At 36.4% G+C, this 15,184-nt stretch overlaps 1 protein-coding gene across 11 annotated transcripts in view; it reads left to right on the top strand.

The window, feature by feature from the left end:
• ncoa2 (nuclear receptor coactivator 2) overlaps positions 1-14,018 on the top strand; it is a 297,572-nt gene extending 283,554 nt beyond the window's left edge. For 10 of the 11 annotated variants that reach the window (XM_039754630.1, XM_039754627.1, XM_039754625.1 and 7 more), the window contains 3 exons: positions 4,755-4,953; positions 5,226-5,318; positions 13,514-14,018. In XM_039754630.1, the coding sequence (XP_039610564.1) occupies positions 4,755-4,953; positions 5,226-5,318; positions 13,514-13,525 (304 nt within the window). In that variant the 3' untranslated portion in view covers positions 13,526-14,018. The remainder of the gene's footprint in view (positions 1-4,754; positions 4,954-5,225; positions 5,319-13,513) is intronic. The other variant, XM_039754632.1, reaches the window with a different exon arrangement.
• Positions 14,019-15,184: the final 1,166 nt, after the last annotated feature.

Genomic DNA, 15,184 nt, shown 5'->3' with positions numbered 1-15,184 from the left:
AGTGAGAGTTGGACTCCGCCAGGGCTGCCCTTTGTCACCGATTCTGTTCATAACTTTTATGGACAGAATTTCTAAAGCAGCCAGGGTGTTGAAGGGGTCGGTTTGGTGGACTCAGGATTGGGTCACTGCTTTTGCAGATGATGTTGTCCTGTTTGCTTCATCAGGCCGTGATCTTCAGCTCTCTCTGGATCGGTTCGCAGCTGAGTGTGAAGCGGCTGGGATGAGAATCAGCACCTCCAAATCCGAGAGCATGGTCCTCAGCCGGAAAAGGGTGGAGTGCCCTCTCAGGGTTGGGGGAGAGATCCTGCCCCAAGTGGAGGAGTTCAAGTATCTCGGGTCTTGTTCAAGTGAGGGAAGAATGGGCGTGAGATCGACAGGCGGATCGGTGCGGCATCCGCAGTGATGCGGGCTCTGCATCAGTCTGTCGTGGTGAAAAAGGAGCTGAGCCGTAAGGCAAAGCTCTCAATTTACCAGTCGATCTACGCTCCTACCCTCACCTATGGTCATAAGCTATGGGTAGTGACCGAAAGAGCGAGATTGTGAATACAAGCGGCTGAAATGAGTTTCCTCCGCAGGGTGTCTGGGCTTTCCCTTAAAGATAGGGTGAGAAGCTCAGTCATCCGGGAGGGGCTCAGAGTAGAGCTGCTGCTCCTCCGCATCGAGAGGAGTCAGATGAGGTGGCTCGGGCATCTGATCAGGATGCCTCCTGGACGCCTCCCTGGTGAGGTGTTCCGGCACGCCCAACCGGGAGGAGGCCCCGGGGAAGACCCAGGACACGCTGGAGGGACTATGTCTCCCGGCTGGCCTGGGAACGCCTTGGAATTCTCCCGGAAGAGCTGGAAGAAGTGGCCTGGGAGAGGGAAGTCTGGGCCTGTCTGCTTAAGCTGCTGCCCCCGCGACCCGACCTCGGATAAGTGGAAGAGGATGGATGGATGGATGGATGTGTATATATATGTATGTGTGTGTGTGTGTGTGTGTATATATATATGTGTGTGTGTGTGTGTGTATATATACAGTAATCCCTCGCTATATCGCGCTTCGACTTTCACGGCTTCACTCTTATCGCGGATTTTAAATGTAAGCACATCTAAATATATATCACGGATTTTTCGCTGGTTCGTGGCTTTCTGCGGACAATGGGTCTTTTAATTTATGGTACATGCTTCCTCAGTTTGTTTGCCCAGTTGATTTCATACAAGGGATGCTATTAGCAGATGGCTTAGAAGTTATCCAATCAGAGCATGTATTACATATTAACTAAAAGTCCTCAATGATATAAGATATGCTTCCCGCGCGGTGCTTGATTGTTTGCTTCTCTCTATCTCTCTCACTCTCTCTGCCTTTCGGAGGGGGTGTGAGCAGATGGGCTGTTTGCCTAGAAGATACAGACGCTCCTCTACAAAATGCCGCTTTATCATTGTGCTTCTGCATACTTAAAAGCATGTATTGATTTTTTGATTGTTTGCTTTTCTTAGTGAACGCTCTCTCTGACATTCTCTGCTCCTGAAGGCGCTTCTTGAAAGATAAGATATGTTTGCGTTTTTTTAATTGTGAGAAAGAACCGTCATCTCAGTCTTGTCATGGAGCACAGTTTAAACTTTTGACTAAAGGGTGTTATTTCATGTCTAGAGGGCTCTAATAATGTTAACAGTGTGGGAGAGTTTATAAGGGCTTAAAATATATAAAAATAACCATACAAACATATGGTTTCTACTTGAGATTTTCACCTATCGCTGGGGGTCTGGAAGCAACCCCACGATCGAGGAGGATTACTGTATGTATATATATATATATATATATATATATATATATATATATATATATATATATATATATATATATATATGTGTATATATATATATATCTATACTAATAAAAGGCAAAGCCCTCATTCACTCACTCACTCACTCACTCACTCACTAATTCTCCAACTTCCCGTGTAGGTAGAAGGCTGAAATTTGGCAGGTTCATTCCTTACAGCTTACTTACAAAAGTTGGGCAGGTTTAATTTCGAAATTCTACGCCTAATGGTCATAACTGGAAGGTAGTTTTTCTCCATTAACTGTAATGGAGTTGAGCTGGAATGACGTGGGGGGGCGGAGTTTCGTGTGACATCATCACGCCTCTCCGTAATCACGCGTGAACTGACTGTCAGCGCAGTGCGTAGAAAACCAGGAAGACCTCCAAAAGCGCTTAAGAAAACATGCATTATATAATTGAGAAGGCAGCGAAACAATAAGAAGCGGCGAAAGTGACATATACTACCATATTCATGACTGCTGCTACCTCGGAAAGAAAGCAAGGTGTAAACCTAAACTTTAAATTAAGTTCATAGACAGGCTACCGCTGGCGTTTCACATGCCCACAGATAATGAGGGATACAAGTTTAATGACAGGACGCAGGATATAAACGAGAGTTTTGATCACTTTATAACTAAGTTAAAATTGTAGGTGAAGGGGTGTGCTTATGCAAATTCGAGAGACTGTGTTTGTGGGGATTGACAGTTAAGGCGTGGGGAGTCCGTCATCATCTCCCCTCCCATTCATCTCATTTGGCTCTGAGCTGAGCTCCGCTACGCCGTCTTCGAAGCAACCGTCAGACTGCCACCAAATACTCACAGAAAAATCCACAAGTTAATACACACGCTGTCTCTATAGAGTTTCTCTACACTGAATCCTCCAGGCACTACTTACAAAAGGTTACATTGACAATCGTGTTACGTTATTTTAAAATCTTTCCTTTTCTTAGCACAAGCACAGCTGAGAAGCTTGATGCATGTGCTCCATAAGCGTTTAAAATAATGCATTTAATCACACTTTGCATTACAAGCAAAGGGAGCTTTGTCAATGCATGATTTCCTGGTACAACGATTACTTTGATCAGCGCATCCCGATTCATTTTACCCTTGCACCACCTTAGTTTGAGAAGAAGTATGAAAAAATATGAGGTTAACACAGAAAAACATCACCAATTCAAGCTTTATGAATAATCGATTAAGCCATCAATAATTGTTTTGGTAAAGCCATCCTCCTTCCATTTTATAATTTTTCCACTAGCTGTGATTAAATGAGCGGTAAATAAAGTAAGAGCAAAGCGAGGGTGACTTATTTAGGCAGGCATATATATGACAGCAACACTCATGACAATGTCAATCATGTTACGTTATTATTAAAATGTTTCCTTTTCTTTTTCATTACTTCTTTAACACACTACTTCTAGACTATATTTTATTATTTCTCCCTTGCACTCAGTGACCAAAGCTATACACACACATATATAAAAGCTATACACACAAGTATATGTATGTGTATATATATGTATATATATATATATATATATATATATATATATATATATATATATATATATATATATATATATATATATATATACATACACACACACACACACAAAACACCTCTATCTACATTATATATATATATATATATATATATATATATATACACACCTATCTACATCATATATACACACATATATAATTTGTGTGTGTGTATGTATGTATGTGTGTGTATATATGATGTAGATAGGTATGTGTGTATATATATATATATATATATATATATATATATATATATATATGTGTGTGTGTGTGTGTGTGTGTGTGTGTATATATATATATATATATATATATATATATATATATATATATATATATATATATATATATATATATATATATATATATATATATATAGATATATATGACAGCAGCAATCCAAGCTGTGAGAAAACAGTAAAAGGAGTGTCAGGCGTCGTGGTACATTTTCTGATGCAGCTAGGCGAAAAAACTTTGTGGCGCTGCCGCCAAATACACAAAACAATTACTTTGACAATCATGTTACATTATTTTTAAAATGTTTCCTTTTCTTTTTCATAACTTCTTTAACACACTACTTCTCCGCTGCCAAGCGCTGGTATATATATATAGATATAGATATAGATATAGATAGATAGATATGAGAACAACACTCATATCAATGACAAAACAATTACATTAACAATCATGTTACGTTATTTTTAAAATTTTTCTTTTCTTTTTTGTACCTTCTTTAACACACTACTTCTCCCCTCTTGAAGCGCTGTATTCTGCTAGTATATATATATATATATATATATATATATGTATATGTATATATATGTATATATATATATATATATATGTATGTATATGTATATATATGTATATATATATATATATATGTATGTATGTATGTATATATATATGTATATATATATATATATATATATATATATATATATATGTATATATGTATGTATATATATATATATATATATATATATATATATATGTGTATATATATGTATATATATATATATATGTATATATATATGTATATATATGTATGTATATATATATGTATGTATATATATATATATGTATGTATATATATATGTGTGTATATATATATATATATATATATATATGTATATATATGTGTGTATATATATATATATATATATATATATATATATATATATATATATATATATGTGTGTGTGTGTGTATTTTTTTAATACTGAAATCTAAAATTAAAATACATCTGACAATATACTAGTAATTGAAATTAATTTTTATTGTCATTTTAACAATATTGGCACTAATTTTGTTGACTAATGTTGTAGTTTACAATCCTGCCTTTTTTATGAATGTATACTTATTGTTTTTCAATTTGATACTTAGATTTTAATGCTCCCTGTATATTTTTGTCAGTTTGTTTCCACAGCAGTCCTCTCCTCAGTTTGGTCAACAGACAAATGCCAGCATGTACAGCAACAATATGAACATCAATGTATCCATGGCTACGAACTCTAGCAGCATGAACAATATGAACCAGATGTCGAGCCAGATTAACATGTCATCGATGACCTCTGTGCCTGCTACAGGCTTGACCTCAATGGCTTCCGAGCAAGTAAATATCTATGCATGCTTTGCATCTATATCTAGCCCATGGTTATTTATTTCAAATAAATTACCTGATGGCAGAGTGAAAAAGTGGCGATCTAATTAATATTTTGACTTATGTATAATAAGAAACACATACATGTTCTTCTTGACACAGCCTGGTATATATTGTGCCAGTATTATGTTAATCTTCCAAAACCATTAACAGTCTGTTTTATTTATTTTATTTTTTTTTAATTGTACCTTCTAATCTCCTTTCCTAATTGTACGTTTTTCTAGCAAATAAATGAATCTCCTATAAGAGGAGGGAGCTTGTTTTCAAACCAGTTGCCTGGAGATGATATGATTAAACAAGAAGGAGATGCATCTCGGGTAAGGGAAATAGAAATACATAAGCACATCTAATAAAACACATCATTCCTCCCCTTACCTTTCTGGATGGATTTCTAATCCATATAATGTGATCAATAACTAAATTTTAAAAAGTGGTTTAGTCGCACCAGAAATTTTTTTAATTCTTCCCTGTTCACATTACAAAATGACTACCACTTCAATTACTATATATATATTTTTTTTTTTTTTTGATTGGTCACACATCTTTTGTCTGATGTGTAATTGCATGCACTCTCCTGTGTTCTGATGTTTTTAAAATAAGTTGTGAATTTCACATAATAAATATTCTGTAGTCTAATATTCATGTGTCCTGCTCCAATTCTGCCACTCAGTAAGGACATAATTGGTCATTCAGACTAAAGTCTCTTGGACAAACTGATTCAATAAACATTTGTAAAGGAAGAGATACTTTGTGCAAACTATTTTGTGGAAAAAGTTACAGTACATCATATGATATGCCATTTTACCCCAAGGATGTGGTAAAGTGTAATATATAAAATATCAAGCCCTCCATCTTCAAACCTGCTTCATGCCTGAGCAGAATTGCAGGGAACCTGGAGAATATCTCAGCAACCATAATATGCAAGGCAGAAACAACCCCTGAAAAAGACACCAGTTCATCTCACAGGATGTAAACACACACACAAAGAGTCTGTTTGATGAAGACTTAAACCTCAGTAACTATAATGTCGTCTGTAATGTTTGGGACAAAGACAAATTTTCCTTGATTTACCCCTCTTCTTCACAGTTTAAAAATGAAGTGCACATTGCAGACTTTAAGGATGTTTGCATATATTACACTATATACACTATTTAGAAATGATGACACTTTTTCAACATTGTTCCATTTGGTCCTATAAACAAAGCAAATTTTTATTTATAAGCTTTCAGTTTTCAAGTAGGTAGCCACTTTATTTTGGGTTTGATATTTAATTACTATTCAGTCAGTTTTCATAAACAAAATATTATTTGTGTTTGTGACAGCAATAAATAAAATTATTGTAGTCAATATTTTAATATTTAGTAACTTGTGAATGTGAGTTATGCAGTGCAATACAAAGTTTTAACAATACTGTCGTACGAAGATGGTTGATACCACACATACATTCCTGAAGATGACTTATTGTAGTATTGCAGTATTGTTCAGAGTTAATCGCATATCCTTGTACAAAACAGGAATAGTGCATTTGTTCGTACAACACAGGGTATTTCTTCTTTAAGTAAAAGCTAATGAAGATTTAAGAGCTTACAGCTTTGGTTTATTATTTTCTTGAAATATTGTCTGTAGATTTTCAAGTGAAAAATAAATGTTTTCTCTATGAAGAAAAATTTAGATTAAAATTTGATTGCAAGTTATTTTGCTTTAATTTCATATTGAATGTTGTTTTTATTAAAATAAGTAGTACTACTAGCCAACCCGCGGCGTATCATTTTCCACATAATTATTTATTGATGGGTGAACACTTCCTGAAAAGACACAGTTGTCCAAATGGGGTGGTTTGAGGATACGACTGTGAGTGAATGAAAAGATGGAACTCTGGAGAGAGCAACATACAATTGTCCGTGACTGAAAACTGGTTTTGGTAGATACAGGCATATCTTTTTGAAAGTTTGGCCCTGTGCCTTATTAATTGTCATTGCAAAGGCTAATTTAACAGGAAATTGTCTGTGTGTAAAAGTAAAAGGCAAATTTTGAATTTGATGGGATCAGGGAAATCCGGGGAATAAGGACAGTTTGTGAGGTAGCAACTGCGATAGTTTTACACTGCAGTACATTGTAGTGAATGCTGGTAACAGGCAGGCGGGCAAGCCAACAAAAACACTATGCTCTTAGTATGGTATGAATCAGGTTTTTGTAGGCAAAGGTTTTCCTTGTTCCTGCAGGACCATCTATGAAGAAGCATGTTTGTCGCGAATGGGAATCGCTGTATGCAGCATGTAAAACAGTTTGCGAGGCTGAACGCGGGAGGAGGGTTAAACTTGGTGGGCGGGGCTCTGTCGTTCGTATCCCATGTCGCGGGAGGAGGATTAGAGTTGTTGTGCGTATCCTTATCCCATGGTCTTCATCTTGTGTGCCATGATCGACTTAGTATATAGAAAAGCAGCCAGAACCGAAAAGAACAATGAAAAGTCAACATGGCTCAGCGGTGCATGTGGACTGTAGCAGAGACAAAAACGACTGAGGCTGTGTTTGGTGAGGTGTTGCGTATGGGCACATGAGCAGGCAGTGCGCATGCCTCGAGTGTGAGGGTGGACACAGGAGAAGGGTTAGACTTGACGGGCGGTGCTCTGTCGTGCGTATCCCGTGATGCGGGAGGAGGGTTAGAGTTGGCGGGTGGGGCTCTGTCATGCGTATCCCATGGTCTTAGAGTTGGCGGGCATGGCTCTGTCGTGCGTATCCCATGGTCTCTGTCTTGCGTGCCATGGTTGGCTGCTTAGTGAATTATATATAGAGATTTTTGTCATTCTCCTATATAAAGATGTAAAATCATCAATAAACCTATTATAACAAAAAGTTATAATAACAAAGTTAGTATGTAAAGTTAATATAAGTATGAATTGATCTTCAAAGGTTTTTTAATATTAAAAAGAAATCTCAGAATTTTGATACTGTCCTAGAATAGAAATTGAACATTAGTAATGTTGCAGTTTTTTTATTATTATTATTATTATTAATTGAAAATTTCAGGCTTACTGCAACAAAGCCTTTGGTTGAAAAGTAGAGCACCTATTATTCTTGGAAGTTGGAATTTATTCTTACTTTGTAAAAGCACAAAATAAGTAAAACCAAGTCTTTTTCTTTTTATTCTTAGCAGTTCTCTCTTAAATGAAGCTTTACAGTGAGTGTAAATGAAGTTCTCAATAAAGACAATAAAGTACCCCAGCTAGAAAAGGGGGTCTTATCCCAGTGCCCCTACAAAAAAAAAAATGTATAAAGCCCCTTGCTATAGTGTCCTGGAAACAGTTGGTATAACCTCACCAAAAAGAGAAGTCAATCTAAAGCTCTAGCAATTGAATGCGTCATTTGCACATTTTTTTTCAATGGTAAGACTGTAAATGGTTCACAGAATTTCAGCCATCTCAAACAATTGTGTCCTTATGCTGGTCAACATAATTGAGTTAACATCAGTCTGGGAGGCTGTTTAAGAACAAGTGTTGCGATAATCAATTTTGTAAGCTTATATTGTAAGTGAAGAGCTTTAAACCAAGCAAAATACAAAACTATAGTTAATCTTTCCTTAGTTACAAGGACTTATCAGAGCCATTACCAATTAGAGAAAGATGTATAGAGCAAGAGAGTCTTCAAACTGATCTTAAAACATGGTGAGGGAGTCTGCAGCTTGTTCCACTACCTCAGAACTATACACGAAAATAGGCTGGGTTAAGATTTATTGTTACGCAGAGGTGGCATCACCAGGCGCTGTTCACTGCCAGACCAGACCAGACCAGAGCAGGTGAAGAGCAGCATACAACCAAACAAGTTTCTCTGTGCACACAGGTGCTGACCCTTTGATTCCACTATAGGCAAGCATCAAGAATTTTAACTTGTGTGCTGTTCAAAGGAGTCATTGTAGTGACCTGAGAAGAGGAGTGACATATGCCTCAGTTGGTTGAATGCTAGATTCGCGGCCGAATTTTTAATCATCTGAAGCAGCTTGGTAGCACATACAGACACGGTTACCCGTAGGAAGTTATAGCAGTCCAGATGTGACAAGACCATAGCATAGACCAGGAGTTGTATCTGACGGAGTATGAAGCATGGTCTGTTCTCGTGGCTGGTACCGTGCCAGTACCATTTATGTAAGCCACAGACACATCCGTCAAGATTGATATTCATCTCTGCTGCTCCTGGGAGGTCCTCTGTAGCAGTATTGCAAAAGAATTCTCAATTTAAGAAGAGACTGCAAAAGCACAAGTGCTTTGTATATCTTGGTCTATTTTTCAGGTACTTTTGACTCTCTAAAAACTGTTTGTCAACACAGTCATATTCAGTTGCTGATCTGAGCCAGGCCCATTCCTCCATAAACCTTTAAATCATCATCTGTTTACCCCAGATGTGTGTTACTTTAATGACATGTGTTAAGTTAGGGTTCACCACTTATTATTTACAGACAATGCAGCCAATTTAAATGTACATTGTAAACTATCAGACACAATCCCTTTTGTGTAATAAAACCTTTTTTAAGAAACGTTTGATCTATGTTATTGTGGTTATTTTTTATAAACATAAACAAATATTCTACCCACACTCAAAAGTCATGCCAGTACCTCTAAATTTAATTAAAAAGAAGTGCATGTTTGAAAATCATTGTTGATTGCAACTTTATGTTCTTACATTCACAGTGAAGGCTTTTAGTGTGTTTTTTTCACAATAGTGAGATGTATGTACTTTAGACAAAGCTGTGAATAATTTATCATAATGAACTTGTGTAATTCTGCTACCAACAGTATTGTAAACAGGCTGAATTTACACAGGGGCTTGATATTAGAATTGTCAATGTAAGATTGATTCATACATTGTTTGGTCTCGCTCTGAACCCCCTTTATTTTTATTTATTGCATTCTTTGGTGCTATGCCAACCCAGTGTATTCCTCCACTCCAGACTTCACTTGCTAGATTTAATTACTTCTGATACTAGTTTCTAACACAATTTCCTCTTTGTCTTACAGTTTTAGCACTCTTCCTATATTGTAGTTTTCATTCTTTGATTAAATCTAAACAGCATTAAAATTTTTGCTTACTGTATGTTTTATTTTAAATACTCTAAACAGTATCTGAACCATTTAGAGATGAAACTTATCATCTTCTAAAGCCACTTTTCCTTGTAAATGTTGGAGTGGCAGCAGGACAAGCAGGTTAGCCCATACTTCCTGGTTCCCAGCTAAAGATTTCAGCTTTTCCTGGGAATTCCCAGGTGTTTCCAAGCCAACCGAGAGGCATAATTTCTCCAGCTTATCCTGGGTCTGTAACGGGGCCTCTGACTGAAAGAATAAGACTGCAAGTACAAGTAGCAGACATCAGGTTTCTTAGCAGGGGTGCTGGGCTGGCACGTTCATGACAGGGTGAGAGGTTCAGTGTTACAAGGTAGTGCCTTAGAGTATAGAGTCTCTGCTCTTCTTTATCAAGAGGAGGCAGCTGTGGTGGCTTAGAGATGTCGTAAGGATGTCCCACAGGTTGCTTCAATTGGAATCCATCCAGACAATGTCCCATTGTGCAGAGAGATGCACCAATGACTTGTAATGTTGAACATTTTTTTGACAAAACCTATGAACTTTGCAAGCTAATGTCATCTGCTTTTTCCTCTCCATGATTTATTATTATCTACCCATATTTTCAACTGTCAGAGTTTGTTCTTGTGATGTATGAGTTCAATTTAATGGTTAGTACACCATACAATTTTACATCTTTTGTTTGGATCTTGAATTATATGTGTTTTTTTTTTTTTTTTGCAAAATATTAATCTTCAGGGTGACTTAAACACTTCAAAATACATAACTTTATTATATTTTTAATAATACTGGCAAGTATAACATTTTTGTTGCTGCATTTCATACTTGAAGAAAGTAGTCTTTTTTCCATGCTGGTTTGTCAATTTGTCCTAATTGGTGATTAAATTCATACTTCAACTTTTTCCACTGATTTTTTTTATTATTATTATTTTATTTTTTTTTTAGATTTTTTAAAATGGATTAGTGTTTTGTTGGAATTTGAAAAATTGCCTGATTTTGTAATTAAGCTACGCTAGATGGTAAACATGTTGACTTCCCTGATGGACTTATTTGATTTGTAAAAATATCATTGCTTTTATTTGTCTGGCAACTTTTATTTCAAGCTAATTACAAATTGCACGTGCATATCGCAGCTTTAACAATCTGAAAAGTTGTAGGTCAAGTGGTATACTCTGTCACTTAGTCATTCTGTGATGGGGATTGAACAGACATGTAGTTTATAGTCTAGCACTTTAACCGTTAAACTTCACTTTCAAGTTTACCATTTTTTGCTTCTGCATGTAAACTTGCTTTCATATACTCAGTGGTGCTATAAAGGATTGATATAAAGAAAGCAGAAGTAAAGGCTTTTAAACCTCATAAAATAGGGCGAATATTTAGCTGTACAATATTTAGACTGTAAGGTATTGGAGAGGTTTTGTAAGTAGTCTCTTGAATTGAAACAGACTTAAAAATGTGATTTTGTATCAATTCCCAAAGTGCTATTGTAACTCACTAAAGTAAATAATTTAGCACGTAGCCATTAGCAAAACTTCATTTCTATTAGAAGAGAACAGTAATGCATTAATGTGAAAAATAGAGATCTATTTTTAAATATTTGCTTTATCACTGAGAGATATGTATTTTTAGCATACATTTTACTTGGTTGATGAAGAACTTATACATTTGTTCTGTGCAGAAATATATTCTTTGTACTATACAGGTGTTTCATATTTTATTATTATTGGTTTGGTGAGGTTATAGTCATTAGTCATCATTAATTTTAAGGATCTGTGTATAGGTCGACTTCACTTTGATAAACAACACTTGTCATTGCACCGCTAAAAACAATTTGAGGTACATTAGCTACACAGACAACACTATAGATGACAGTTATATTTAAGTATTCTCTCCAAGGGAATCCTTTCTTTGCTGCAGACAGATCCTAAAAAACTGTAGTATTGGAAGCTATAATTATTTTTGCATAATTGTTCTCATTAGCATCCTTTCACCAGCATACACTTATAGTAGCCTGCTTCCTCTGAACTTCACTATGGGGACTCCTCCCCAAGGGACTAGGGGGCTTTGCCTACCAACCCCTTGCCCGGCCGCTTCTCCGAAATCCCTCTTAAATGGTGATACAATGGGAAACAAATTGTTTTTGTTTTACCTCCTCTTTGCTCGATCACCTCCTGGGTTGTTGTGTGATCCGCACTTCGCTCGCCTACCCCTTCAATCCCACATCCCCCCACCCGCACCCACACCAGTGCTACGTGCCGTTATGAAAATGGGGGCTGAATGCACCCCAAGGAGATGCAGCCACTCCTCCGAAACCTCTCTTAAACAGTGACACAAAGGGAAACAAATACAGTTTTTGTTTTTCCCCCTCTTTTCTCAACCAGCTGCTGGCTTGCTGCTGCTGCCGCTGCCGTGTGATTTGCACTTCGTTCACATACCCCTCATACCCAACCCTGCCAGAGCTACGTGCTGTTGTGAAGAGGGAGGCTGAACGCACCGCAGGGAGACGCAGTCACTCTTCTGAAACCCCTCTTAAATGGTGATACAATGAGAAACAAATAACAGTTGGTTTTTTTTAACCTCCTCTTTGCTTGTTCAGCTGCTGGATTGCTGCTGCTGCCTTGTCGTGTGATCTGCATTTTGTCTCTCTTCTCCCGCAGACATCCTCAAACACTATTCCATCTCCTTTCGCAGTTCGTTATTTCACCAAGTAATATTTTCCATTTGTTTGCGCTAATGTGATCTTTACTCTCCTTTTTTTGAGACTTTTGAATTTTCCTACTTCATTATCTCTAACCTGCTCTGCATGTGTAAGTATGACATGATTTGACGGCCTCGCGGGACGTGAAAGTGTCTCTGTCTGTCCCTCTTCAAAAGATCACATCTTGTCACAAGTTTTTTTTATAATAGATATAAAACAATTATCTCACAATATGATATTTACTTTAGTTTTGGTTTCATGATATAATACATTTTCAGTAAGTCATTACTCCATTAGCAAGGCAGATTTACCTTCAGCTTTCTTACTTACATTTACTGTAATTTCCCTACTTGCTTCCATATCAGAGCAGACTGCACTTTTTAAAGTAATATTGAGCAACATTAATAGATGCATTACAGATTGCCCTGAAGTGCAAGCAGCAAAAAATTAAAAGGCCCAATGAAAATACCAGTAGGTATCAGCATTAACAGTCTTTAAAGTCTTTAAAACTATATAAATAGTCACTTCCCTTTATCTCCCCACAGCCACTGTAAATACAGTTTTATATTCAAAATTGGTTGCCACTTTTTGCTAGATTTATGCTTGTTTCACATTTCAGAACTCATTTATTTCAGGATAGTGGGAACATAATTGAATAACTGTGTAATAGTTAAATTTCACCCTGAATGTCTGTTTTCTTTAAAATTTATTAAAGCTTGTTTTTTGTTCTCTTTTTATTTTATAGAAATATTGTTGACCCTAATGTCATCTCAAGCCTCTTTATCTGACAATTCAGTAGACTCTGTGACAGGCATTTAAAGCATTGAGGTTCACATGCTAATGGATCAACCAGATGGAAGACAACTTTGCCAGACCTGCATAGATTGGCTTTGTAAACAGAACCTCTAGTTGTTCCCTGAAACAGTGGGAACCAGTGCAAACATATGGCAGCAAGAGGAAGAGAAACAACAATGGATCCCATGCTACTTCTCTTCTGTATGAAGCATCCACAACTTATTCTACGTCTCAAGTATGCATAATTGAATGCCAATCAGTCTGTTCATTGCATTCACCGTAGTGTGACTTAGGTCTCCCTTGAACAACAGGTTTATGGTGGCACCAATATCCTCTTCAGATGAATGTATTCCTTTCTGGGGATGAATGCCACGGCCCTGCTCACTTACAAAGTACAGTTTGCTGATCTATATAATTTTTCCTTTTTTCCTGTCTCTAGCGGGTGTAAAGAGTTTGAGCCATTTTTTTTTTTTTTTTTTTAATTATGGGCAGCAATTAAGACTTAAGCCTCTTGCTTAGCAGGGTTTGTTGTGGGGGCAGGGGAGTGAAATGGAATAAGCTCTCTGGATTAATAAATGAGTTTCAGATTTAAAATAATGCTTTTAAGACTATGTGCGATTTTGTAAAATTGTTCTAATAGTTTCTATTTCAAAGCCAGACTAATATAGTTATCAGAGCGTTTGGTAGTAGATAATATATAAAGATATTTGATTTGTCTTGTATAGAATTATGCGCTTTTTGTTTGTTTTTTCCTTAGTTTGTTTTGTTCTTGTTTCTGTTTCTGTTTTTTTTTTAAACAGTATTGACCAGCTCTCCAGTACCGTGTACAGGAAATGTAATTAAATTAAAAGGTTAATGCTGTTGGTTAGGGTTTTATATCCAGAGTTAATTGCTAAAAACTCCATGTTGTGTTTTTTGCACACCCCTTCATGTCACACTGTCTGAAGCATGTTATTTTTCGTTACACCCAATGTTCTGACTCTGCTAGTTCATCTTTGAGAAGATTAGAGTGTCCCGTGTGAGACACAGGTTGTGAAACTCTGCACACCCCTCAGCTCCAGTGATTATTCTTTATCTACAAGTGAGGATATTTACACAGTTTTGTATATAAATTAATTTAAATAGTGTAACATTTTAATTCTGTTGTAATACCTGCACTTAGAACTGACAATAGTGTGCTACGCATTATTAAAAATGAGAAAAATGCCACACCAGGGCTGAGTGTTTCAGATTATAGCTGAAAAGGGTCCCCATCAACAGCAACTGTCTTTTGGTTGTAATTAAAAAGGAAAAAAAGTCCAGAGAGATTTCTTGTTTTGGCATATAAAACAATGAGAGAGAAAGAAATTAAAAAAAACAGCCATAACTCAATTTCTAAATATTAAGAGTGTATTTTTTAACTAAGTTGTATGGTGTGTTTAGAAATGATTACTACTAGGTACACAAAACTAACTGTTCTGATGTATGTAACCAAGCAATAACTACTTGAGAATCTTTGTTTTACAATTTTGTACAGTTTTCTGGTAAGTTAATATCACTGACCTAGAAAACATGGTACTTCAGTATTAAACACAGCTACCTTTTTAACTTTGTCAAATTAAGGAGATGTTCGTGGTTTCCC

This window comes from Polypterus senegalus, chromosome 5 (assembly GCF_016835505.1).
Source record: "Polypterus senegalus isolate Bchr_013 chromosome 5, ASM1683550v1, whole genome shotgun sequence".
Classification (NCBI taxonomy): domain Eukaryota; kingdom Metazoa; phylum Chordata; class Cladistia; order Polypteriformes; family Polypteridae; genus Polypterus; species Polypterus senegalus.
Note: the sequence above shows the minus strand (reverse complement) of the source record. Positions and strands in the feature narration are given on the sequence as shown.